The 27,484-nt window shown below is 43.3% G+C and overlaps 1 protein-coding gene, 1 non-coding gene and 3 pseudogenes across 25 annotated transcripts in view; 3 read left to right on the top strand and 2 right to left on the bottom strand.

The window, feature by feature from the left end:
* ZMYM4 (zinc finger MYM-type containing 4) overlaps nt 1-597 on the bottom strand; it is a 154,835-nt gene extending 154,238 nt beyond the window's left edge. For 15 of the 22 annotated variants that reach the window (XM_078331183.1, XM_078331182.1, XM_078331181.1 and 12 more), the window contains exon 1: nt 222-597. Coding sequence is in view for 4 of the 22 variants with exons in the window: in XM_035250754.3 (XP_035106645.2) it covers nt 222-260 (39 nt within the window). In the remaining 18 variants the exon portion in view is untranslated. Of the gene's footprint in view, nt 1-49 lie in introns of all 22 variants that reach the window. The other 7 variants (XM_035250756.3, XM_078331189.1, XM_035250753.3 and 4 more) reach the window with 3 other exon arrangements.
* Nucleotides 598-4,847: 4,250 nt separating this feature from the next.
* On the top strand, nt 4,848-24,780 carry LOC100386552 (NEDD8-activating enzyme E1 catalytic subunit-like; annotated as a pseudogene). The gene is made up of 3 exons (XR_013519925.1): nt 4,848-4,980; nt 23,074-23,589; nt 23,721-24,780. The product of XR_013519925.1 is annotated as an NEDD8-activating enzyme E1 catalytic subunit-like (transcript).
* Nucleotides 12,813-14,597, bottom strand: LOC100414536 (D-3-phosphoglycerate dehydrogenase pseudogene; annotated as a pseudogene).
* Nucleotides 15,317-16,583, top strand: LOC100414170 (glyceraldehyde-3-phosphate dehydrogenase pseudogene; annotated as a pseudogene). Its single transcript, XR_013519924.1, has one exon. The product of XR_013519924.1 is annotated as a glyceraldehyde-3-phosphate dehydrogenase pseudogene (transcript).
* LOC118143505 (U6atac minor spliceosomal RNA) lies at nt 19,556-19,681 on the top strand. The gene has a single exon (XR_004727711.1). It is a non-coding gene; the product is annotated as a U6atac minor spliceosomal RNA (small nuclear RNA).
* Nucleotides 24,781-27,484: the final 2,704 nt, after the last annotated feature.

Below are 27,484 nucleotides of genomic sequence, written 5' to 3'. Positions count from 1 at the left end.
CAACAGCCCCCTCTCCTCCCCCGGACCCAGCAGCAAATCTTTGTCCCACCTGCGGAGGGACCGCTCGCCAGCGCGCTCCGGACCCAAGACTGCCTCAGACCTGCCCGCAACCTTGTCCCAACCGGGCCTCGGCGACCCCTCCACGAGCCTGAGCATGGCCCATTCCCGGCCCCGGGCCGCGCCCCGCCCCCAGCCGCCGAGTTCTGCCTCACCTCACCTACCCTCTTTCGGGGGCCGGACTCCACCTCTCTCTCCGCCATGTTGGGCCCCGCTCGGAACCCCTGCGGCTCCCCGCGCGGTGGCGGCGGTACCTCTTGGGCCCCCGGCCCCCGCCCACACTGCAGGCACGGCCGCCTCGCGGCAGCTTCCCCAGACCCGGCCGGGTCTTGCGCCGAGAGTGGGGAGGGGGCGGATGCCGGGCGCCGGGCCGCAGCTTCTGAGATCCCACGGGTCCGCGCGTGGGCGGGAGGGCCGGCCCGGCGACGTGGGGGGGCCGGGACTCGGGGGGTTAATGGCCTCCAAGGGGCCCCGTGAGTAGGATTATTTTCTCTCAGAGAAATTCCTCCGCCTGCGGTTTCTTAAAGGGATCACCAAACCAGCCCCTTGCGCGCGCCCCTGATGCGCAGGCGCACCCTAAGTCCCTCCTTCCTTTCCCACCAAGCCCCCGGTCCTGAGCGTGCGCGGTAAGTGGCCCTGGGTAGGCCAAATCCTGCAAGTCTCTTTGCTACCAGCAGCTGCTCCCACCACTCAACTATGGCCGCTCCCTTAAAGGGACCATGACGCAGTGATGAAGGAGAAATGAAAGAAATCAGTGGAAAGATAATCTGAAGAATTGGGTGCAATGTCAGTGAGGGATCCACATCACCATCTTACACCTGACTACAAGGGTACCATTGAAAAGGGAAAGTGATGGTGAGCTGAAGTTCTCAGCGGACCTCTGAACATGAAGAATCCCAAACCAATGAGGGAACAAGACAGTCATCTCAAGGAAAACCAACTTTCCTCCCTTTCGACCCCCTTTCCTGAAGCACAAGACATAGAATATCAAGGGCCAACTCCTATAACCTTACCCTAAAATCAAAGCTTTTCATGACTTTGAAGACTGAACCAACAACTGAAAATAATTTCTTCAATAGTAATTTCTTCCTAGAACATCAAAATGGGGAAGGATCTTAGGGAGCCATTTACTCCAGTGCTCCCAATGATAAAATTGCAGGCTGGTCATGTAACAGCTGGTGTGGAGCTGGAATCAAGATTTGAGTCACAGTCCTCCAGGCTGTCTTCAGGCAAGAAAGAGATAAATTTGATTTAATTTGGTATCCCTAGAAGATTAAAAATTGAAGTTTCATGGTATTTGGAGAATATCATAATTCTCCAGTGAAGATGTAATGATTTGCAGGCGATGTGTGTCCTCATTCACCTCTATTGAAGGAACTTGACAGTCTCCCTTAAAGGATAATCATCTTATTTCTAAGCAGGAAACCAGGAAGGGTCGATCTTGTTCCAAAACCTAAGCTGGGTCCTAAGCTGAAAATGGCTGAAGAGAATGAGGGCTTGATTCATTCCTCTTCTGTTCATTTTAGTTCCCAGAAGCTTTGGGTGGAGAAAAAAATAAAGCTTATAATGATAGCTCAGGGACAGTGGGGAGACATATGGTAAGAAATACAAAGAAGTTGCTTCCTGAAGGTCATTTCCCCATGACAAGACATATTCAAGTGGGAATGAGCAGCTCCTGAAGTCACAAGATAATGAGATGTAACTTCTTTTTTATTTATCACTTGGTAGCTCTTCTGAAACAGAAGTTTTCTAATCTATAATATTTTGCTGAAAACTATTTGTGAAATTGCTGGAAGTTTCCATGCTGGCCTTGCTTACGCCTTTAGTGCTGTCTTTAATTTCACTCCTGGGTAGGAGAGAAGAAAGAAGGACAAAGAAATATGTTCATTTCAGCCAGAATTTTAAAAACATGTTTTCTTTAGTTCCATGTCCAGGACAAGAAAGAAAAGAGGAGCCAAGAAAAGATAGTTGCAGGGAATGTGGCTACATAAAACTTCTAGTGGTTTCCACCTGTTTTATTGGCAGTAGAATACTCCCTTGTAATAAAAGCTGATGGTTTAAAATGGAGCTGCTAAGTTGGGAGCGTTAAGTGGGGAACCCACTAGTCTATTCACCCAGCCTCACCCTTTCACTCTCTCTCCTTTCATGCCTCCTCCCGTCATTAGAGAAATGTTGAGTTTCTCAGATTACAGTTTAGAGCCATTAGTTTAGTCCAACTCCACATTTTCAAGATGGAGCCTCTGAGGCTTAGAGAAGATTTGCTTGAGATCACACATAGGATTAGTAACAGTATCAACACTGGAAGAGACATCTTGATCCTCAGTGCTCTGTCCTATACAGACTGTTTTGGGAGGTGTTAGCAATGTGTTAGGTCTTGAATAATAGAAGGGATTTGTGCACTTCAGGTAATATACAAGCGTAACATGAATATTCAGTTTAATCATCCATATGGAAGAACGAGAAAAGAGAAAACCATCTAGTGAGCAATACAAAGTTGATCACAATTTTAGAGAAGGGATCACACAGCTTAAGCGACTGGTCTAAGATCATTCAGCACAGAGGCCAAGTCAGAATTCAAAGGCTTGTTCTTTCTGACTTATCTGAAATATCAGAAACTAGATGTTGTAAATTGGTGGCCTTGTGACCAAATTTGTCCCACAGAAATGCATTTGGTTTGTATTGTGTATAGCTATATGATCGTGGTCAAGGTAATTGCCCCGTGCCTCACTTTCCTTATCTGTAAAATGGGACACCAAGAGGATTTAATTAGTTAACATCTCTAAATCTCCTAGAACACTGTTGGTTCCTAGCACCTTATGAGTATTACTACCATTTTTTTAAAAAAAGTTAAATCATATATCAACATTTTAAATGGGATATTTCACCTAAAAGTTCAGTGTTCTGACTTATCTCAAAAAAAACCCTAGAATATAATGGGGGCAATATCTTGCAAATATCAAATTGATTTAACTTTCTTAAGTCATCTTCCATCATAGACTCTTCCTTGAAATGTAGCTTTGAGACTTATTTTCCCAATCAGGAGAGAACAGAATGGAGAGAAAAGGAATTTGCTAAATTTCTTTAGTTCCATTTAATCTATGAAGTTCAGCGCATCATCATTTCATAGAGTTCTTCCATATTCCAGAGGAAATGCCTTCTATCCAAATGTCCTTCCATCCAGGACAGCTAAGCCATGAGGCTGTGTATAGGGAAATAAAAGAAAAGCCTGAGTTTTAATAAAAGGGTAGAGAGAAAAACAGAGAAGTAAGAGAGGCATCAGTTGAGAGACATGTGCCCCTGTCTTCTCATTCCAACTCTTCAAAGCAGAAAGGATTCTTGCTCTGCTCCTGTTTAGGATTCCAAGTAGATATGACTTCCAGACTATGCCCATACCAACAAGCAGACAGCCACATATGAAAGTCATGCCCCGCTATAATTGGGAAAAGAAAGAAGGCCTGCATTTAGCTCCTCAGAGTGTCTCTCAGCCAGAGGTGAATCTTGGTTTTACAGCTCTTGAGGCTTATATGATTAGGGGCGAGGGAGGGTTTTTTGTTTTTTGGTTTTTTTAAGAAAAAGAACACAGAATTACATACACAAAATTAGGTATAGGGTTTTGGAAGGAGCTCTGCAAGTGAGTGGTCCTTAGCTACCATGATAGAATATATCCAGAAGTTCCCACATACCCTGTGGAAGAATAAGGAAAGTAGCCAAGAACACCGGCTGGCAAGCATAGGAGGAAGTAGCTCTGTAAATTACACTGGGCCAGGAACAAAAAGTAGTAACAGCCAGACCTCAGCAAGAGCTGTGGTTTGCCTTCAGGCTCTGAGCAAACTGAGCTAGGCCAGGCTACAAAACATTCCATTCTCTTATCAACAGGTTGTAGAGCATCCTGAGAAGTCAGGGACTCCAAATAGATCCAAGGTCTCAGGCTTTCCCAACAACATAATGCCTCACAGATGCAGACACTATTTTAGAGGCTCACTCAGAGGGAGAGGGCAGCCACAGGAAAGATTCAGTGTTTCTTTCCAAAGATATTATTGACTAACAGAATTCTAATCATTAGATTCAAATATGTTTTAAACCACATTGGACATTTAGGTAAATCCATTCAGCAAATGTTAAGAAGAAAGTAAAATAAATGGGATAAAAAATAACTGTAGTGGGGCTACTTTAGATATGGTAGTCAGCAAATATTTTCCAAGGATGTAACTTTGTTTTTCTTTTTCTTTTCTTTTTGAGACAGGGTCTTGGCTAGAAGCTGTGGCTCACACCTCTAATCCCAACACTTTGGAAGGCCGAGGCATGTGGATCACTTGAGGTCAGGAGTTCGAGACCAACCTTGCCAACATGGTGTAACCCTGTCTCTACTAAAAATATAAAACTTACCTGTAATCCCAGCTACTTGGGAGGCTGAAGCAGGAGAATTGCTTGAACCCAGAAGGCAGAGGTGGTAGTGAGCCAAGATCACGCCACTGCACTCCAGCCTGGGTGACAAAGTGAAACTCTGTCTCAAAAAAAAAAAAAGAGAGAGAGGGACAGGGTCTTGCTCTGTCATCTAGCCTGGAATGTAGTAGCTCCGTCATAGCTCACTGCAGCCTCAAACTCCTGGGCTCAAGTGATCTTCCCATCTCTGCCTCCCAAAGTTCTGAGATTACAGGTGTGAGCCATCACACCTGGCTAGGAGGTGACATTTGAGCTGAAACTTAAATCATGACCTTGTGACCGAGAGCCATCTGTGCAAAAGTCCAGGTCGGAGCATTCCAGTCAAAGGGAACAGCAAGTGTAAAACCCCTTAGCAGGAACAAACCTGAAATGTCCAAGAAGAGCAAGTTGCCAATGTTACTAAAACCAAGTGAGAGAGGGGCAGAAGATGAAGTCAGAGAAGTAGAAAAAGACAAATTATGAAGATCCTTGGAGGCCACGGTAAGGATTTGTAATTTTATTTTGTGTATGGTGGAAAGCCATTGAAGTCTTTAAAAAAAAAAATGATGTGCACCCTCTGGATACCATGTGCATTGCAGAATGAGCCATAAACGAGCAAGGGTGGATGTAAGTTAAGAGGCTCTGTGGCAGTCCTGGTGAGAGATAACAATGACTTAGCCTAGGGCACTGGCATTGGAGATAGTAAAAATTAGTTTGATTCAGGATATATATATTTTGGAGGTGTAGCCAATATGATTGCTGCTAATGAATTGGGTGCTGGGAGTGAAAGAAAAAGATGGTTTGGGGATGATTCTTAGCTTTTTAACCTGAATAGATAGGTTAATGCTGTTGCCCATTATTTGCAATGGAGAGGAGGAGAGCAGATATGAGAGAGTGGGCAGAGAAGGATGAAAGATGTCTTGGACATGATAAATTTTAGATTCCTCTAGACATCCAAGTGAAAATGTCAAATAGCAGTTAGATATTCAAGTCTGAAGCTTAGGAGTGTTAACAGGGCTGGAGATAGAAATATGGGAGTCATCAGTATAAGCCATAGACTTGATAGAGTTACCCAGGGCATGTATATTGAAATGAGCCCTGAGGCACCCCAACAGTTATAATTCAGGAAGAGAAAGAGAATCAGCCAATTAGCATGTAAGTCAGGAGAAGTGTATGGTCTCAGTAACAAAATAAAGACCTGTTTCGAAAGAGGCCCAATTACTAATTTTTCAGATATCACTGAGAGGACAAGTAAGATATAATCAAGAATTGATGGTAAGATTGAAAGGTCTTTAGTGATCTGGGCTAGAATCATTTCAGTGGATTAGTTTAAACACAAGCATGATTGGAGTGGCCTGAAGAGATAAGAGATGAAGAAATAGAAACAGTGAATATGGACTATTCTTTCAAAAAGTTTCACTTTGGAAAAATCAGAGAAGTAGGGTGTTATTGGAGAGGAATGTGGCCCAAGAAATCTTTTTTTAAAAGATGAGAATCACTAATGCACATCAAAAATAATAAACCATTACCAAATACATCGGAAAGGTCAAATAAATGACATGGCCTCAAAAACCTCTCCTTCCAAGCTGAGACAAACCATGGAGACGAGGCTGAGACAGTGGAGAAAAGCAAGGAGAAAGATAACTGGGGCACGTGGTGGGGGGGTCAAAAGAAATCATACATCCTAGGGCCAATCCAACTCTAGAAGTCAGTGCTCCATCTAGTATTTAGTTTCTGGGAAATGCATTCTTTAGAAATATCATAATTATTGGGGTTTTTTTTCTGCAAAGGAAGTTAAATATCATTCAGTTGATTGATTGATTGATTATTTATTTATTTATTTATATTAGAGACCGAGTCTTGTTCTGTTGCCCAGGCTGGAGTATGGTGGTGTGATCATGGCTCACTATAACCTAAAACTCTTGGGCTAAAGGGATCCTCCCACCTCAGTGTCCTAAGTAGTTAGGACTATAGGCATGTGCCACCACACCAGGCTAATTTTTAAAATATTTTGTAGAAATGGGGTCTCTCTATGTTGTCCAGGCTTGTCTTGAACTCCTGGCCTCAAGCAAACCTCCCCCGCTTGATCTCCCAAACTGCTGGGATTACAGGTGTGAGCCACTGTGCCCAGCTAGTAAATATCAGTGTGCTTCTTTTATGTACTTGGTTCTTCAAGTTCTTCGGAATGAGATAAAATTCAGCACTAACAAGGATATATTAAAGATGAGCACATTAAAGCTGGGCATGGCAGCATGCACATGTAGTCCCAGCTTCTTGGGAAGCTATAGTGAATTATGATTGTGCCTGTGGATAGTCAGTGCACTCCAGTCTCCTGGGCAAATAATGAGATCCTGTCCAAAAAGAAAAAGAAAAAGGAGGAGGAGGGGGAGGAGGGGAAGAAGGTGGAAGAAGGAGAAGAGAAACAAGAGGAGGAAGGAGAAAGAAAGAGAAGAGAAAGAAAAGATGAACACAGTTAATGCTGATGAGTTAGATATTTTGCATGACAGGATGAAAAGGTAAAGAATGTAACCTGCCAAGTAACAGTAATTGTAACCCAGCTGAATAATCATGAGAGGTTTTCCTCTCCTAAAATAATGAACAGCAACATTGCTTTCAGTAGTGCAGAAATTATTTTCAAAAGTAAAGTTTTGAAAAGCTTTATATTAAAAATCACTTCCCCCACAAAAAAGAAAAACAGAATATGCACTTTTTAATTTAATTAAATTTATTTATTTATTTATTGAGAGACAGTCTTGCTTTGTCGCCCAGCTTGAGTGCAGTGGCGCAATCTCTCAGCTCACTGTAACCTCCACCTCCCAGGTTCAAGCGATTGTTCTGCCTCAGCTTTCCAAGCAGCTGGGACTACAGGTGCGCACAACCACACCCAGCACATTTTGTATTTTTCTAGTAGAGACGAGGTTTTACTATAGATTGGCCAGGCTGGCCTGAACTCCTGACCTCCCATGATCCACCCGCCTCAGCCTCCCATAGTGCCAGAATTATAGGCGTGAGCCACTGTGCCAGGTCCAGAATATGCACTTTAAAACTCTGGAAACATACAAAGAAAATGGGGTGCACATAGTTAGATATTTGTAACTTCTGCTACATAAGTAGTAGTCGTTACATATGTCATAGTAGTAATTACATATGTAACTTCTTTTTTTTTTTTTTGAGACGGAGTTTCACAGTTGTTACCCAGACTGGAGTGCAATGGCACGATCTCGGCTCACCGCAACCTCCGCCTTCTGGGTTCAAGCAATTCTCCTGCCTCAGCCTCCCTAGCAGCTGGGATTACAGGCGCATACCACCATGCCAGGCTAATTTGTTTGTAATTTTAGTAGAGACAGGGTTTCGTCATGTTGACCAGGCTGGTCTCAAACTTCTGATCTCAAGTTATCCGCCCGCCTCCGTTTCTCAAAGTGCTGGAATTGCTGGTGTAAGCCACCACACCCAGCCTTCTTTTTTTTTTTTTTTTGAGACAGAGTTTCACTCTGTCGCCCAAGCTGGAGTGCAGTGGTACAGTCTTGGTTCACTGTAACCTCCGCCTCCCGGGTTCAAGTGATTCTCCTGCCTCAGCATCCCAAGTAGCTGGGATTACAGGCACCCACCACCACGCCCAGCAAATTTTTGTATTTTTAGTAGAGAGAGGTTTCCCCAGGTTGGCTGGCCAGATGTCGAACTCCTGACCTCAGGGGATCCACCCACCTCTGCCCTCCAAAGTGCTGGGTTTACAGATGTGAGCTACTGTGCCTGGCTCTTTTACATTTTAATTGAAGTTAAATATACATAACATTTACCACCTTAACTATTTAAGTTTACATTTCCTTCTTTCTTTCTTTTTTCTTTTTTTGAGACTGAGTCTTACTCTGTTGCCCAGACTAGAGGCTAGTGTGCAGTGGTGTGATCTTGGGGTGTGATCTTGGCTCACTGCAACCTCCGCCTCCTGGAGTTCAAGTGATTTTCGTGCCTCAGTCTCCCCAAGTAGCTGGGATTACAGGTGCACAACCATGTCTGGCTAACTTTTTGTATTTTTAGTAGAGATGGGGTTTCACCATGTTGGCCAGGCTGGTCTTGAACTGAACTCAGGTGATCCGCCCACCTCAGCCTCCCAAAGTGCTGAGATTACAGGCATGAGCCATCGCACCTGGCCCTAGGTTCACGTTTCAATCGTGTTAAGAGTATTCACTTAGTTGGGCATTCACTCTCCAGAATTTTTTTTATCTTGCAAACTGAACCTCTATATCCCATAAACAATAACTAACTACTCCATTTTCCTTCTCCCCAGCCCCTGGCAATGAACATTCTTTCTATTTCTATGAATTTGACTACTCTAGATACCTCATATAAATAAATCACATAGTATTTGTTCTTTTGTGATGGTTTGTTTCAGTTAGCATAATGTCTTCAAGGTTCATCCAGTTGCAACGTGTCAGAATTTCCTTTCTTTTTAAGACTGAATGATATACATTGCATATACATACCACATTTGTTTATCCATTCATCCATCAATGGACACTTGAGTTGTCCGCCTGTTGGTTATTGTGACTAATGCTGCTATGAACATGAGTGTGCAAACATCTCTTTGAGATCCTGCTTCCAATTATTTTGGATATATACCCAGAACCCAATTTTTAAAATTGCATTTTAGGTTTTGGGGTACATGTGAAGAACATGCAAGATTGTTGCATAGGTACACAGTGGAGTGTGATTTGCTGCCTTCCTCCCCATCACCTATATCTGGCATTTCTTTCCATGCTATGTCTCACCAACTCCCCACCCCCCACTGTCCCTCTCCTATTTCCCCCCAACAGACCCGAGTATGTGATACTCCCCTCCCTGTGTCCATGTGTTCTCATTGTTCAACACCTGCCTATGAGTGAGAATATGCAGTGTTTGATTTTCTGTTCTTGTGTCAGTTTGCTGAGAATGATGGTTTGTAGATTCATCCATGTCCCTACAAAGGACACAAACTCATCGTTTTTTATGGCTGCATAGTATTCCATGGTGTATATGTGCCACATTTTCCCTGTCCAGCCTATCATCGATGGGCATTTGGGTTGGTTCCAGGTCTTTGCTATCGTAAACAGTGCTGCAATGAACATTCGTGTGCATATGTCCTTATAGTAGAATGATTTATAATCCTTTGGATATATACTCAGTAATGGGATTGCTGGGTCAAATGGAATTTCTATTTCTAGGTCCTTAAGGAATTACCACACTGTCTTCCACAATGGTTGAACTAATTTACACTCCCACCAACAGTGTAAAAGTGCAGAACCCAATTTTTTAAAAAACAGCTTTACTGAACTATCACTTATATACCATACAAGTTGTGCATTTAGCATGTACAACTCAATGGTTTTTTGTTTTTGTTTTTTGGGGGATGGAGTCTTGCTCTGTTGCCCAGGCTGGAGTGCAGTGGCATGATCTTGGCTCACTGCAACCTCCACTTCCCAGGTTCAAGCGATTCTCCTGCCTCAACCTCCCGAGTAGCTGGAATCACAGGCGCCCACCACCATGTCCGGCTAATTTTTGTATTTTCAGTAGAGACGAGATTTCTTCATGTTGGCCAGGCTGATCTCGAACTCCTGATCTCAGGCAATCTGCCCGCCTCGGCCTCCCAAAGTGCTGGGATTATAGGCGTGAGCTACCACGCCTGGCCAATTCAATGGTTTTTACTATTTTTTTTTTTTTGAGACGGAGTTTCGCTGTTGTTACCCAGACTGGAGTGCAATGGCACGATCTCGGCTCACCACAACCTCTGCCTTCTGGGTTCAAGCAATTCTCCTGCCTCAGCCTCCCGAGTAGCTGGGACTACAGGCGCGCACCACCATGCCCAGCTAATTTTTGTATTTTTAGTAGAGACGGGGTTTCACCTTGTTGACCAGGATGGTCTCGATCTCTTGACCTCGTGATCCACCCGCCTCAGCCTTCCAAAGTGCTGGGATTACAGGCTTGAGCCACTGCTCCCAGCTGGTTTTTACTATTTTTATAGATATGAGCAACCATCACCACAGTCACGTTTAGAACATTTGCATCACCCCAAAAAAATACACTTTAGCTATTGCTCTCCTGTCTCCCTGGCCCGCACTCCCCTGCATTCCTAAGCAACCTCTAATCTACTTCCTGTCTCTATAGATTTCCCTATTCTGGACATTTCACACTAAAAGATTCATACAATATGTGATTTTTGTGAATGACTTCTTTCACATAGCATACGGTTTTCAAGGTTCAGCCATGTTGTAACATGTATCAGTACTTCATTTCCTTTTATGGCTAATATTCCATTGTATAGATACAGAACGGAATTTCTCAGTTTTTGAGTGCTGTCAATTAAGTAAAATAGTTTTAAACTTTCCATATAAACCAATGAGAAATATCTGCAAAGCCCCCAATTTGCAACCGTTCCATAAGCTTCACATTAATAACTCCTAACAGCATTGTACGGAAGAATAATATTCCATTGTGTGGCTAAACTTTATATATACAATTTTTGTTTTCTTTTTTGAGATGGCGTCTCACTCTCTCACCTGGGCTGGAGTGCAATAGCATGGTCTCGGATTACTGCAACCTCCACCTCCGGGGTTCAAGCGATTCTCCTGCCTCAGCCTCCTGAGTAGCTGGTACAGGTGTACCAGTAGGTGGTACAGGCGTGTGCCACCATACCAGGCTAATTTTTGTATTTTTAGTGGAGATGGGGTTTCACTATATTGGCCAGGCTGATCTCAAACTACTCACTTTGTGATCTGCTCACTTCAGCCTCCCAAAATGCTGAGATTACAGACGTAAGCCACTGCACCCAGCCTATATATATAGATTTTTAACCAGACCCGTTTTATGGGACATTTAGGTGGTTTCCAGTTTCTTGCTGTGGTAAATGTCCTTGTATGCAATATAAGCAACATTACAGTAAATTTCCTTGTACACAGACCTTTGCAAACATCTTAAATATTTCCTTAGGATAAATTCCTAGAAGTAGGATTGCTGAGTCAAAGATTGTAGCTTTTGATACGTGTTGCCAAATTGCCTTCCAAAAAGGTATCAATTTATGCTTTCATTAGCGGTGTTTGCTTACTGCAGGCTTCCATTGCTGGGTACTGTATTTTTTTAAATATAACTTACATACAGAACAGGGCACAAATCACAAGTGTACAGCTTAATTGATTTTTTTTTTTTTTGAGATGGAGTCTTGCTCTGTTGCCCAGGCCAGAGTGCAATCTCAGCTCACTGCAACCTCCACCTCCCAGGTTCAAGTGATTCTCCTGCCTCAGCCTCCTTAGTAGCTGGGACTATAGACGTAATGGCTAATTTTTGTATTTTTAGTAGAGATAGGGTTTCACCATATTGGCCAGGCTGGTCTCGAACTCTTGACCTTGTGATCTGCCTGCCTCAGCCTCCCAAAGTCCTGGTAATACTGGTATGAGCAACTGTGCCTGGCTGCTTAATGGATTTTTTGTAGCCGTGGTGAAATACACATAACATAAAACTTACCATTCAACTATTTTTAAGTATACAGTTCAGTAGAATTAAGTACATTCACATTGTTGTGCAACCATCACCACCCATCATCAGAACTCTCTTCATTTTGCAAAACAGAAATTCTCTACCCAGTAAACAATAACTCCCCACTGGTCAATTAATTTTTAAAACATGAAACCAGTTCCTAGGTTAATAAATAAAATATTAGCAGCATCCCAGAAGCCCTCTTCCAATTAACTATCAGCACACACAAGAGGGTGACTTCAAAAATTTTGGAGTCTTACTCTGTCACCCAGGCTGGAGTGCAATGGCACAGTCTCGGTTCACTGCAACATCTACCTCCCGTGCTCAAGTGATTCTCCTGCCTCAGCCTACCAAGTAGCTGGGATTACAGGCTCATGCCACCATGCCTGGCTGATTTTTGTGTTTTTAGTAGAGATAGGGTTTCACCATGTTGGCCAGGCTGATCTCAAACTCCTGACCTCAGGTGATCTGCCCTCCTTGGCCTCCCAACATGCTGGCATTACAGATGTAAGCCACTGCGCCCAGCCCTCAGAGGGTAACTTCTAACTGGGGCTTTTTCTAACTATGCAAATTTGATAGAATAATACTATCTTGCTGTTCTCTTCATTTCTTTAAATTATTTTAATTGAAGCTATGAACCTGATAAATAAATGTTTAAAATAAAGTTTAAAAAACTATTTTAAGAGGAACAACTCTTTAAACTATGACCATGACCATTTGCATTCTTTGTTAGGAATTGGTAGCTCATTATCTTATTTACTTACTTACTTACTTATTTATTTATTTTGCTGGTAGGGTCTTTATTAGATGGTTATTGCTGTACTACAGGGTCAGACGAGTGCCGTGTAAGCAGTGTCAGAGGCCTGTGTTCAGCCCAAGAATGTGAATCTTCTCTCCCTGTCGATCACAGTGGGTAGGTTTCTTCAGAAAAGCCCCAGAGGCGGGGACCCGTGAGCCCCAAGGTTAGAAGTGGAACTGGAAGGCCTCGGTCACATGCTGCTTCCACGTTTCCAGGCTGGGCAGCAAGGAGGAGATGGCTGTGACGTGCCAGGTCTCCCTGCCTGACACCAGTGAAGTCTGGTAGGACAGCAGCCGCACGCCTGCCTCTGCCAGGAGGCCAATCATGGTAGGCAGCATTGCAGGGTCGGAGTTCTGAGTCTGGAATAGGAGCAAGGGCAGGCCCCTTCGGAGAGGCACTTCCGGCCTGAAGACAGTTCCACTGAGCCTCTGCAGCACAGGTGAGGTGCCCTGGACCAAGCTCACAGTCTGGTAAGGGGTGCCTGCCAAGGCCATGGCCAGAAGACATTCCCCGAAGCCCTGCTACCCTGGTGCTGCTGGGCTGTGGGAGGTGGTGAGATCGAGGCCAGCCTCTTTCACCAGCAGCTTGGCATTAACCAAGTTCACATCTGCCTGCCTGGAAGCCTCCTTCAAGAGGCCGACAATGACTGCAGGGCTTAGGCAGTTCCCAGCATTCTTCAGGAATGTTCCTTGTGTTATCGGATGGTCCCTTTGGGAGACCCAGCCCAGGCTCGCATCAGTGTCCCCAGAGCTTCTGCCAGACCAATCCAAGGCTTGGTGTGTGGAGAGAAGGCACTGGTAAGGGCCTGGGCATTTACAACCCCCGTGAGAGATTTCCCCTTCACCATGTCCACGAACTGAACAGCAATTTCCTCCCCACAGCGGCTCTGCGCCTCCTTGGTGCCGGCGCCCAAGTTGGGACAGCTGATGACATTCTCATGGTCCACCAAGGTTCGGTCCCGTGGTGGCTCTTCTGTAAATATGTCCAGCGCAGCCCCGGCACACTGGCCTGACTGCAGGGCCCGGAGCAGGGCACCTTTGTCCATGATCCCTCCCTGGGCGCAGTTCAACACATGGACCCACTTCTTGCACTGGGCAAAGGTGCTGTCGTTCAATAAGCCTGTTGGGGAGGGCAGGAGAGGAGTGTGCACAGTGATGAAATCACAGAGAAGCCAGATCTCCCCCGGGGCAGCTGCTGAACACCAAAGGAGGCCGAGACCTCTGGGGAAATGATGGGGTCATACCCTATCGTCTTCATCCCAAAGGACTGCATCCGGGTAGCCACCTCTCTCCCAATCCTGCCCAGGCCAAGAATTCCCAGGGTCTTTCCATTCAGCTCTGTTCCCATGAACTCCTTCCACTCCCATTTGCCATCTTTCATCAAAGCCATCGCCTGGGGAATCTGCCTGGCCAGGCACAGGATCATCCCGCAGGTGAGTTCTGCAGCACTGAGGCTGTCCCCATTGGGGGGTGTTCATGACCAAGATGCCCTTCCTTGTTGCGGCCTCCAGGTCCACGTTGTCCATGCTTGTGCCAGCCCTACCCACCACCTGGAGCTTCTCAGCTGCATTTATGACATCAGCAGTCACCTTGGTGGCAGAGCAGACAGTGAGGCCTTCACAGTCCTGCAGCTTGGCTATCAGCTCCTCTTTGCTAAGGTTCTGCTTCTCCACCACCTGCAGCCCTCCATCTTGCAAGATCCTCTGGCAGCAAGGGTCCAGGCTGTCACTGATGAGCACTTTCCGCAGATTTGCAAAGGCCATTGCTGGAGGTGGCCTTGGAATCGGCCGCTGCAAGTGGAGGTGCTTAAGCTGAGAAGCTGCAGTTGGGCCTGCTCATTATCTTATTTAATCTTCACACTAACCCAATGAGAGAATCAAAAAACCAAGAGTTGCTTCTTCAAAAACATCAATGAAAGTGACAAACCTTTAGCTAAATTAACTAAGAAAAAAAAAGACAAGACTCAAATAACTACAATCTGTAATAAAAGCAGGACACTATTACCAATTTTGCAAAAGTAAAAAGAATTATAAGAGAGAATTGTGAACAATTATATGCCAAAAACTTGCATAACCTAGAGGAAATGGACAAATTCCCAGAAACATACCAAGACTGAATCATGAAGAAATAGAAAATCTGAACAGATATATAACTAGTAAAAAAAAAAAAAATTGAAACAGTAATCAAAAACCTCCCAACAAAGGAAATCCCAAGACCAGCTAGATGCCTCCCCTGGTGAATTCCACCAAACTTTTTTTTTTCTGTTTATCACCACTTACTTGCTTTTGATTAATTTCACCAAGTGTTTACAGAAGAATTAACATCAGTTCTGCTCAAACTTTTCCAAAAAATTAGAGAGAAGTGTATACCTCCTAACTTATTCTATAAGCCAGCATTACCCTGATACCAAAACTTGACAGAGATACAAAAAAAAAAAAGCCACAGCTATATATACCTTGTGAATATTGATGCCAAAATTTCAACAAAATAATGGCAAGCCGCTCTGCTCCTCCTGTTCGACAGGCAGCCACATCTTGTCTCCCATCGCCAGCCACATCCCTGAGACACCATGGGGAAGGTGAAGGTTGGAGTCGACGGATTTGGTCGTATTGGGCGCCTGGTCACCAGGGCTGCTTTTAACTCTGGTAAAGTGGATATCGTCGCCATCAATGATCCCTTCATTGACCTCAACTACATGGTCTACATGTTCCAGTATGATTCCACCCATGGCAAATTCCATGGCACTGTCAAGGCTGAGAACGGGAAGCTTGTTATCAATGGAAATCCCATCACCATCTTCCAGGAGCAAGATCCCTCCAAAATCAAGTGGGGCGATGCTGGCGCTGAGTACGTGGTGGAGTCCACTGGCATCTTCACCACCATGGAGAAGGCTGGGACTCACTCGCAGGGGTGCATCATATCTGCCCCTTCTGCTGATGCCCCCATGTTCGTGATAAGTGTGAACCATGAGAAGGATGACAACAGCCTCAAGATCATCAGCAATGCCTCCTGCACCACCAACTGCTTAGCGCCCCTGGCCAAGGTCATCCATGACAACTTTGGTATCGTGGAAGGACTCATGACCACCATCCACGCCATCACTGCCACCCAGAAGACCGTGGATGGCCCCTCTGGGAAACTGTGGCGTGATGGCCGCGGGGCTCTCCAGAACATCATCCCTGCCTCTACTGGTGCTGCCAAGGCCGTGGGCAAGGTCATCCCTGAGCTGAACGGGAAGCTCATTGGCATGGCCTTCCATGTCCCCACTGCCAACGTGTCAGTGGTGGACCTGATCTGCCGTCTGGAAAAACCTGCCAAATATGATGATATCAAGAAGGTGGTGAAGCAGACATCCGAGGGCCCCCTCAAGGGCATCCTAGGCTACACTGAGCACCAGGTGGTGTCCTCTGACTTCAACAGCAACACCCATTCTTCCACCTTCGATGCTGGGGCTGGCACTGCCCTCAACAACCACTTCGTCAAGCTCATTTCCTGGTATGACAATGAATTTGGCTACAGCAACAGGGTGGTGTACCTCATGTCCCACATGGTCTCCAAGGAGTAAGACCTCTAGACCACCAGCCCCAGCAAGAGCACAAGAGGAAGAGAGGCCCTCACTGCTGGGGAGTCCCTGCCACACTGAGTCCCTCACCACACTGAATTGCCCCTCCTCACAGTTTCCATGCAGACCCTTTGAAGAGGGAGGGGCCTAGGGAGCCCCACCTTGTCATGTACCATCCATAAAGTCCCCTGTACTCAGCCAAAAATAAAAATAAAAAATAATGGCACGCCAAATTCAGCAGCATATTAAAAGGATTATACATCATTATTGTATAAGTCAGAGTTCTCCAGATACATATGAGTAAGAGAGAAAATGGATTTATTAGGGGAATTGATTCTTGTGATTATGGAAGCTAAGAAGTCCACAACAGGCTGTCTGCAAGCTGGAGAACCTGGATGCCAGAAGCGTGGTTCAGTCCAAGTCCTAAGGCCTCAGAATCAGGGAAGCCAATGGTATTATTCTTATTCAAAGCCAAAGACCGGATAACTCAGGGGCCATTAGTGTAAGTTCTAGAATCCCATGGCTGGAGGGCCTGGAGTTCCAGTATCCAAGGGCAGGAGAAGGAGAGTGTCCCAATTCCAGGGGAGAAAGAAAGAAAATATATTTCTCTTCTTTTTTGTTGTATCTAGACCCCCAGCTGATTAGATGGTACCTGTCTACATTGAGGGTGCTGCTTTCCCACTCAGTCCACTGACTCACATGACAATCTCCTTTGGAAACACCCTTACAGACATACCTAGAAATAATCCTTTACCAGCTCTTTCTCTCTTTCTCTCTCTCTTTCTCCCTCTCCTTCCTTCCTTCCTTTCTGTTTCCTTCTTTTTGAGACAGGGTCTTCCTGTGTTCCTCATACTAGAGTGCAGTAGCCATTCATAGGCACAGTCATAGCATACTGTAGCCTTAAACTCCTGTGCTCAAGCAATCCTCCTGCCTCAGCCTCTCCATTAGCTAGGGCCACAGGTACATGCCACAATGCCTTTTTGCTAAAAGTTGACGTCTAAAATAAACCATTGAGATAACCAAGTGGGATTTATTCCTGGAATGCAAGGATTTTAATATTTTAACATATTAAAATAAATCAGTCCAGATACAGTGGCTCACACCTATAATACCAGCAGCTTGGGAGGCTGAGGTGGCAGCATCATTTGAGCCCAGAAGTATGAGGTTTCAGTGAGCCATGATTGTGCCACTGCACTCCAGCCTGTGGGACAGAGCGAGATCCTGTCTCAGAGAAACGAAAAAAGAAAAGAAAAGAAAAGAAAGGAAAATCAATGTAGTATGCCACATCAACAGGATGAAGGAGAAAAAATAACAACATAATTATTTCAATGGATACTAAAAAAAATCAAGAATCATTTTATAATTTTTTTTTTTTCGAGATAGGGTCTTACTCTGTCACCCAGGCTGGAGTGCAGTGGCATGATCCTGGCCTGGTGCAACCTCTGCCTCCCAGGCTAAGGCAATCTCCTGCCTCAGCCTCCCCAGAGGCTGGGATTATAGGAATGTGCCACCACACCGACTAATTTTTACATTTTTTTGTAGAGATGGGATTTCACCATTTTCCCAAGACTGGTCTTAAACTCCTGAGCTCAAGTGATCCACCCACCTTGGCCTCCCAACGTGGTGGGATTATAAGCATGAGCCAATAAGCCTGGCCATTTTATAAAATTTAACACTTTTTTTGTGATAAAAACACTGAAAAAGCCAGGAATAGAAGGAAATTACCTCAGTACACTAAAAGGCATATATGAAAGCCCACAGCCAACATCATACTGGTGAAAGACTAAAAGATTTTCCTTTCAAATCAGGAACAAAACAAAGATGCTTGCTTTCACCACTTACCTATAGCAAAGGAAGTCCTAGCCACAGCAATTGAGCAAGAAAACGAAATAAAAGACTTCCAAATTGAAAACAAAGAAGTAAATTTAGCTTTGTTTACGGATGACATGATCTTAGCTATAGAGAATCCTAAAGATTCCACAAAAAATCTGTTAAAACTCATAAATGAATTCAGCAAAGTTCCAGGATACAAAATCAACACATAAAAATCAGTTGTGTTACTATATGCTAAAAATAAACAATCAAAAAAATAAATTAACAAAACAATTTCAGTTAAAATAGCATCAAAAGTGTTGTACGAAAGGAGAGAAGGTGGCCGGGCATGGTGGCTCACACCTATAATCCCAGAACTTTGGGAGGCCAAGGTGGGTGGATCACAAGGTCAAGAGATCGAGACCATCTGGTCAATGAGGTGAAACCCCGCCTCTACTAAAAATACAAAAATTAGCTGGGCATGGTGGTGCGCGCCTGTAGTCCCAGCTACTCAGGAGGTTGAGGCAGGAGAATTGCTTGAACCCAGGAGGCAGAGGTTGCGGTGAGCCGAGATCGTGCCATTGCACTCCATCCTGGGTAACAACAGTGAAACTCCATCTCAAAAAAAAAAAAAAAAAAATTCAGTCTATCATCAGTGGGCATTTGGGTTGGTTCCAAGTCTTCGCTATTGTAAACAGTGCTGCAATGAACATTCGTGTGCATGTGTTCTTATAGTAGAACGATTTATAGTCCTTTGGATATATACCCAGTAATGGGATTGCTGGGTCAAATGGAATTTCTATTTCTAGGTCTTTGAGGAATTGCCACACTGTCTTCCACAATGGTTGAACTAATTTACACTCCCACCAACAGTGTAAAAATGTTCCTATTTCTCCACATCCTCTCCAGCATCTGTTACCTCCAGATTTTTTAATGATCGCCACTCTAACTGGCGTGATATGGTATCTCAATGTAGTTTTGATTTGCATTTCTCTGGTGACCAGTGATGATGAGCATGGCACATATACACCATGGAATATTATGCAGCAATCAAAAACGAGGAGTTTGTGTCCTTTGTTGGGACATGGATGAATCTGGAGAACATCATTCTCAGCAAACTGACATAAGAACAGAAAATGAAATACCGCATATTCTCATTCATAGGCGGGTGATGAACAATGAGAACACATGGACACAGGGAGGGGAGCACTACACACTGGGGTCTATGGGGGAATAGGGGAGGGACAGCGTGGGTGGGGGGAGCTGGGGCGGGATAGCATGGGGAGAAATGCCAGATGTGGGTGAAGGGGAGGAAGACAGCAAATCACACTGCCACGTGTGTACCTATGCAACTATCTTGCATGTTCTGCACATGTACCCCAAAACCTAAAATGCAATTAAAAAAAAAAAGAAAGGATAGAAGGTTAGCACTCGCCTTGACAAGGATGGAAGAGGCCCTCGGTCCTGACAACACGCATACGGTTAAGGCATTGCCACCTACTTCGTGGCATCTAACCATTGTTTTAAAAATTAATTTAAAAGGAAATTATATAAATAAAAAGAAAAAATAGCATCAAAAATAATAAAATACTTAAATGCAAACTTAACCAAGGAGACAAGAGACTTACACATCGAAAATTACAAATGGTTGCTGAAAGAAATTTAAGAAAAACACAAATAACATCCTGTGCTCATGGATTGAAAGATTTAATTTCGTTAAGATGACAATACTACCTAAAGTGATATACAAATTTAGTGCAATCCCTATTAAAACCCCAATGACTATTTTACAGAAATAAAAAAAATTATCCTAAAATTCATATGAAATCTCAAGAGACCCTGAATAGCCAAAATGATTTTTAAAAGAAGAACAAAATTCCAGAATTGAAGTTTTCACATTTTCAGATTTCAAAACTTACTACATGCCATTGTACTCAAAAGAGTGTGGTACTACATAAAGACAGACAGGCAGATCAATGAAATGGAATAGAGAGGTGGAGAATAAACCCTTATATATATGGTTAAGTGATTTTCCACAAGAATGTCAAGATTATTCAATAGGGGAAAGGACAGTCTTTTCAACAAATGCTATTAGGAAAGTTGGATCTCCACAGAGCAAAAGAATGAAGCTGGATCCTTATCTTACACTATAGGGAAACACTAACTCAAAATGAATGAAAGACCTAAACATAAGAGCTAAAACATCAAGTGCGGTGGCTCATGCCTCTAATCCCAGCACTTTGGGAGGCCGAGGCAGGCAGATCACCTGAGGCTGGGAGTTCGAGACCAGCCTGACCAACATGGAGAAACCCCATCTCTACTAAAGATGCAAAATTAGCTGCTGAGGCAAGAGAATCGCTTGAACCTGAAAGGTGGAGGTTGGATGAGCAGAGATCGCACCATTGCACTCCAGCCTGGGCAACAAGAGCAAAACTCCGTCTCAAAAAAAAAAAAAAAGCTAAAATGGTAACACCCTTAAAAGAAAAAATAAGGGAAACAGAGTCACAACATTAGTTTACCAATGATTTCTTAGATATGACACCAAAGCACAGACAACAAAATCAAAAATAGTTAAGTTGAACTTCATCAAAATTAAATATTTTGACCAGGCATGGTGGCTCATATCTGTAACCCCAGCACTTTGGGACGCCAAGGTGGGAGGATCACTTGAGGCCATGAGTTTAAGACCGGCCTGGGAAACACAGTGAGACCCTCCCCGTCTCTACAAAAAAATAAAAAATATTAGGCTGGCATGGTGGTTTACACTGTAATTCCAGCACTTTGGGAGGCCAAGGAAGGCGTTTCACTTGAGCTCAGGAGTTTGAGACCAGCCTTTGCAACATGGTGAAACCTCGTCTCTACAAAAAATACAAAAATCAGCTGGGCATGATGGCGTGTGCCTGTAGTCCCAGCTACTGGAAAGGTAGGAGAATTGCTTGAGCCCAGGAGTCAGAGGTTGTGGTGAGCCGAGACTGTGCCGTGGCACTCCAGCCTGGGCAACAGAGCAAGGCCCTGTCTCTGAAAAACATAATTAATTCATTATAACTTTTGTGCATTAGAGAATGTTATTAAAAGAGCAAAAAAAGGCAGCCCACAGGATAGGAGAAAATATATGTAAATTGTATATTTGGTAAAGAACTACTATCCAAAATATATAAAGAATATATTAAAAACACCTACAACTCAGGCTGGGTGCAGTGGCTCACGCCTGTAATTCCAGCACTTTGGGAGGCTTTGGCGAGTGGATCGCCTGAGGTCAGGAGTTCAAGACCAGCCTGGGCAAAATGGTGAAACCCTCTCTCTACTAAAAATACAAAAATTAGCTGGGCACGGTGGCGCATGCCTGTAATCCCAGTTTACAGGAGGGATTAGGCAGGAGAATGGCTTGAGTCTGGGAGGTGGAGGTGGCAGTGAACGAAGATTGTGCCACTGCACTCCAGCCTGGGTGACAGAGTGAGACGCTGTCTCAAAAACAAATAAACACAAAAACAAAAACAAACCCATCTACAGTTCAACAACAAAAAATGAACAATTAAAAAATGAGTAAATGGAGCCCAGCATGGTGGCTCATGCCTGTAATCCCAGCACTTTGGGAGGCCAAGGCCAAGGCAGATCACCTGAGGTCTGTAGTTCAAGACCAGCCTGGCCAACATGGCAAAACCCCATCTGTACTAAAAATACAAAAATTAGCTAGGTGTGGTGGTGGGCGCCTGTAATCCCAGCTACTCAGAAGACTGAGGCAGGGAGAATCGCTTGAACCTGGGAGGCAGAGATTGCAGTGAGCTGAGATCATACCATTGCACTTCCAGCCCGGGCGACAGAGCAATACTCTGTCTCAAAAAGGATATATGTATATATATGTACACAGAATTACTGTGTAATTCAGTATATTCACTTCTGGGTATATATCCAAAAGAAATGAAAGCAGGGACCTGAACAGGTATGTGTGCACCCGTGTCCCCAGCAGCATTACTCATAATAGTCAAAAGGTGAAAGCAATCCAAGTGTCTACCAATGGATGAATAGTCAAAATGCGATACATGCATACAACGGAATATTCGGCCTTAAAAAAGAAGGAAATTTTAACACATTACAACATGAATGAACCTTGAAGATAGTATGTTAAATGAAATAAGCCAGTCACAAAATAATAAATATTTTAGAATTTCACTTATATGAGGTTTCTGGTTTAGTTAATTTCATAGAGACAAGAAGTATAAAGGTGGTTGCCAGGGACTAGAGAAGTAGTAAAGGAGGATTAAGTGTTTAATGGGTACAAAGTTTCAGTAGGAAAGAGGAAAAAGTTCTGAAAATGGATGGTGATGATGGTTGCACAACAATGTAAATGTATTTAATGCTACAGAACTGTATACTTAAACATGGTTGCAAGGGTAAATTTTATGGGTTGTTTTGTTTTTGTGACAGAGTCTAGCTCTGTCACCCAGCCTGGAGTGCAAAGGTGCCATCTCAGCTCACTGCAACCTCTGTCTTCTGGGTTCAAGTGATTCTACTGCCTCAGCCTCCCAAGTAGCTGAGACTAGTGGCACATGCCATCACACTCGGCTAATTTTTTGTATTTTTAGTAGAGATGAGGTTTCACTGTGTACTAGCCAGGATAGTCTCAATCTCCTGACCTCATGATATGCCCACCTTGGCCTCCCAAAGTGCTGGGATTATAGGCATGAACCACCGTGCCTGTCCACAGTGGTTTTTTTTTTTTAAGTAAAATTGTAGATAGAGCAAATGCATAGATCTAAAGTGTACAGTTTAAAGAGCTTTGATAAATCAATATACCAGTGTCACCACCAACTCACTAAGATAAAAGATATTTCCATGAACCCAGAGAGCACCTTCATATCCTCTTCCACTTGATGTCCATCCCCTATTGACAACCATTGTCCTCATTTCTATCACTATAGATGAGTTTCATCCATTCTTCAACTTCATACAAAAAGAATCATTCCGCACCTGGGAAGAGGCGGAGAACAATACCGTAGATGGTGAGGAGCCAGAGAATAAAAGAAGGAGAATAGAGAAGCTGCTGGCTGAGAAAATGGCTGTTGATGGTGGGTGTGAGGACACTGGAGACTGGGAAGGTCGCTGGAACCATGTAAAGTAGTTCCTCGAGTGATCTGGACCCTTCACACACCCTGATTTCGAACTGAGCACTGCATCTCTCCAGTTCTTGTTAGATACATGCAAAGTTCTAGTCTTTGAGCTGGTGGCTTAGGATGTGAGCTCCTGAAAAATCTGGTCTTGTCTGGTTTTAGACAGATTCATGTTATAGATATGGACACTATAGATGTTTCTAATCTAAATAGTTTTTATTTAGGCCTAAAGATGTTGGAAGACCTAAGGCTGAAGTTGCTGCAGAATTTCTAACTGCCAGAGTTCCTAATTGCAATGTAGTTCCACATTTCAACAAGATTCAAGATGTTTTTTTTTTTAAGATGGGGTTTCACCATGATGGCCAGGCTGGATTTGAACTCCTGACCTCAGGTGATCCACCCACCTCAGCCTCCCAAAGTGCTAGGATTATAGGCATGAGCCACTGCGCCTGGCCAAGATTCAAGATTTTAATGACACATTCTATCGACAATTTCATATTATTGTCTATAGACTGGACTCTATCATAGCCAGAAGACGGATAAATGACATGCTGATATCTCTTCTAAGTTATGAAGATAGTGTCTTAGATCCAAGCTCCATTATCCCTTTAATAGATGGGGAGACAGAAGATTTTGAAGGAAATGCCGGGGTGATTCTGCCTGAAATGACTGCTTGTAACGAATGCACTGGAACTTTATCCATCACTGGTTAATTTTCCCCTGTTCACCACTGCATCTATGCCCAGGCGACCAGAACACTGTATTGAGTATGTAAGGATGTTGCAGTGTCCTAAGGAGCAGCCATTTGGAGAAGGGGTTCTACTAGATGGAGATGATCCTGAGCATATACAGTGGATTTTCCAAAAATCGCTAGAGAGAGCATCACAATATAATATTAGGACTGTTACATATAGACTCACTCAAGGGGTAGTAAAAAGAATCATTCCTGCAGTAGCTTCCACAACTGCAGTCATTGCAGCTGTGTGTGCCACTGAGGTTTTTAAAATAGCCACAAGTGCATTCATTCCCTTGAATAATTACTTGGTATTCAATGATGTAGATGGGCTCTATACATACACATTTGAAGCGGAGAGAAAGGAAAGCTGCCCAGCCTGTATCCAGCTTCCTCAAAATATTCAGTTTTCTCCATCAGCTAAATTACAGGAGATTTTGGATTATCTAACCAATAGTGCTTCTCTGCAAATGAAATCTCCAGCCATCACAGCCACCCTAGAGGGAAAAAATAGAACACTTTACTTCTAGTTGGTAACCTCTATTGAAGAAGGAACAAGGCCAAATCTCTCCAAAACGTTGAAAGGATTGGGGCTTGTTGATGGACAACTGGTGGTTGCTGATGTCACCACACCGCAGACAGTACTATTCAAACTTCATTTTACTTCTTAAGGAAAATCTGCACATAACAGAAAACTCATGGAAATAATAAACTTTGTGGATGCTAAGAAGTTTAATTGATGTCATTTTTAGCAATAGCGTTGCTGAGATTTGACTTTTTTTAATGTAAAGAACCACTCTTTTTTAACTTTGTAACTTTTCCTTGAAGACAGAATTTTGGTATGGGTGCTGGTAAGCATTTTCATTAATAATATGGGAAACGATACCTGGAGAAAGAGATTATGAAGAAACATATTGTTTCTTTTAGAGGTGGAAGCACACACCCTCTTTTGTGTGAATTTTGTTATTATAGTCAAAGAATGCATTCCTAGTTTTCATTTGAGCACCCAGATACATAAAAGATGTCCCATTAAATAAAATAATTACATTTTAAATAATATTAAATATTAAAATTTGACATCTGCAGTATATTGAACATAGGCTATTCCTTGATTTAATATTCATTTAATTGTGGCCATCCAAATGAATATTAATTATTGCAGAATTTATCTTGTCCATAATAACTTGTAAACGGTGTTATAGCTGAATACCTGTGCATGAAAACGGACAATATTTTCATCTGTTTACTTGTAGTGTCATAGAGGCCAATATGCACAATATTAATGCCAAGACATGGCTGTTTAAAAAATTTAATGTTCTGTTATCACTGATGCCTTTGCACTATTTATTAATAAAATCATATATTATGCAAAAATAATAATAATTCAGAATGTACTATTTTCTGTCTGACTCTTGGCTCAGCAAAATGTTTTTGATATTCATCTACATTGTTGCTTGGATCAGTAATTCATTTTTTGATGACTGAATAACATTCTATTTTGTAACTCACCTACAATTTGCTTATTCTTTCTTGAATTAATGGATATTTGGGTTGTTTCCAGTTGTTGGCTATTATGAATAAAGTGGCTGTGAACATTTTTGTACGAGTCTTTGTTGGAATACATTTCATTTCCCTTCTCTTGTGACTTGCTTCAGCCAGTGGGACAGTAGCAAACTTGATGCAGGCTGTTTTGAAAAATTACCCAAGTGTTTTCTCTTCCTCTCTTTAAACCTTGCCACTATCATGAGAGCAAACACAGACTAGCCTGCAGGAAGATGAGAGATCATGTGGAATGGAGCCAAGTCATCCCAGCTGAGGCCATCCTAGACTAGCTAACTCCCACACAACCCGGTAGCTGCTTGCAGATTCATTACAAAGTCCAGGTGAGATTAGTTTAGCCTAATCTCATAGATCAACAGAATTACCCGGGTAATCCATGAAGTCATGACAAATAACAACTGGTGAATCCTTTAAGCCACTGGGTTTTGGGAAGGTTTGTTATACAGCATTGTTGTGGCAATAGATAATTTATACACACATGTATCTTTTGTTTTTTGTTCTGGTTTGGTTTGGTTTTTTTGAGACAGAGTCTCATTCTGTAACCCAGGCTGTAGTGCAGTGGTGCCATCTTGGCTCACTGCAACCTCTGCCCCCTGGGTTCAAACAATTCTTCCACCTCAGCCTCCCTAGAGTATGACAGTTTGTTTCTTTGAGGCCAACAGGTGAGCATTTCTGGAACTTGAAGTTTTTGTGACTTCTGTCTGACTCTGATCTCTAGACTCCTCTTTTAAAGAGTCAGCTGATTAGTCAAAAGGCATGACCTACCCAGGATAATCTTCCTTTTGATTAAGTTGAAGCCAACTGGTTAGGGGTCATATTATACCTCCAAAATCCCCCCACCTTTCCCATAAGAGATAAACTAATCACAAAACATCCCATAATAATTACAGGTCTCATCCATATTTATGGGGAGGAGACCTTACAGGATGTGTACACCAAAAGATGAAAATCTTGGGGGTCATCTTAGAATTCTGCCTACCTCAATGTCCGAAACCAAGATAGACAAACAATTTTTAAAGAGAAAGAAATATATTTATTGTGCCAGGCACAGTGGCTCATGACAGTAATCCAAGCACTTTGAGAGATGGAAGTTGGAGGATCGCTTGTTTTTGTTCTTTTTTTTCATTTTTTTTTTTTCCAAGACGGAGTTTCACATGTTGGTCAGGCTGGTCTTGAACTCCCGACCAACCTCTCAGGTGATCCGCCCGCCTTGGCCTCCAAAGTGCTTGGATTACAGGCATGAGCCACCACACCCCGCCGGAGGATCTCTTGAGCCCAGGAGTTTGAGACCAGTCTTGGCGATATAGCAAGACCCTGTCTCTAGAAAAAAAAAATTAAAAATAAGCCAGATGTGGTGACACACACCTAAGGTGCTAGCTACTTGGGAGGCTGAGGTGGATCACCTGAACCCAGCCTGGTCAACATGGCAAAACCCTGTCTCTACTAAAAATACAAAAAAAAAAAAAAAAAAGTGGCATAGTGATGTATGCCTGTAATCCCAGCTACTTGGGAGGCTGAGAATCACTTGAACCTGGAAGGCAGAGGTTGCAGTGAACTAAGATCACGCCACTACACTTCAGCCTGGGCAACAGAAGGAGACTGTGTGTCAAAAATAAATAAATAAATAAATAAATAAATATTTTTTTAAAAAAAAAGAAAGAAAACTTTGGATCTGTTTTTAAGGAGAGAGGAATACAGATTTTTTTTTTTTTTTTTGAGATGGAGTCTCACTCTGTTGCCAGGCTAGAGTGCAGTGGTATGATCTCAGCTCACTGCAACCTCTACCTCCCAGGTTCAAGTGATTCTCCTGCCTCAGCCTCCCAAGTAGCTGGGACTACAGGCATGTGCCACCACACCCAGCAAATTTTTGTATTTTTAGTAGAGATGGGGTTTCACCATGTTGGCCAGGATGGTCTGGATCTCTTGACC

The sequence above is a fragment of the Callithrix jacchus genome, chromosome 7, assembly GCF_049354715.1.
Source record: "Callithrix jacchus isolate 240 chromosome 7, calJac240_pri, whole genome shotgun sequence".
Taxonomy (NCBI): Eukaryota; Metazoa; Chordata; class Mammalia; order Primates; family Cebidae; genus Callithrix; species Callithrix jacchus.
The sequence above is the reverse complement of the archived record's forward strand: the minus strand, read 5'-3'. Positions and strand labels throughout refer to the sequence as shown.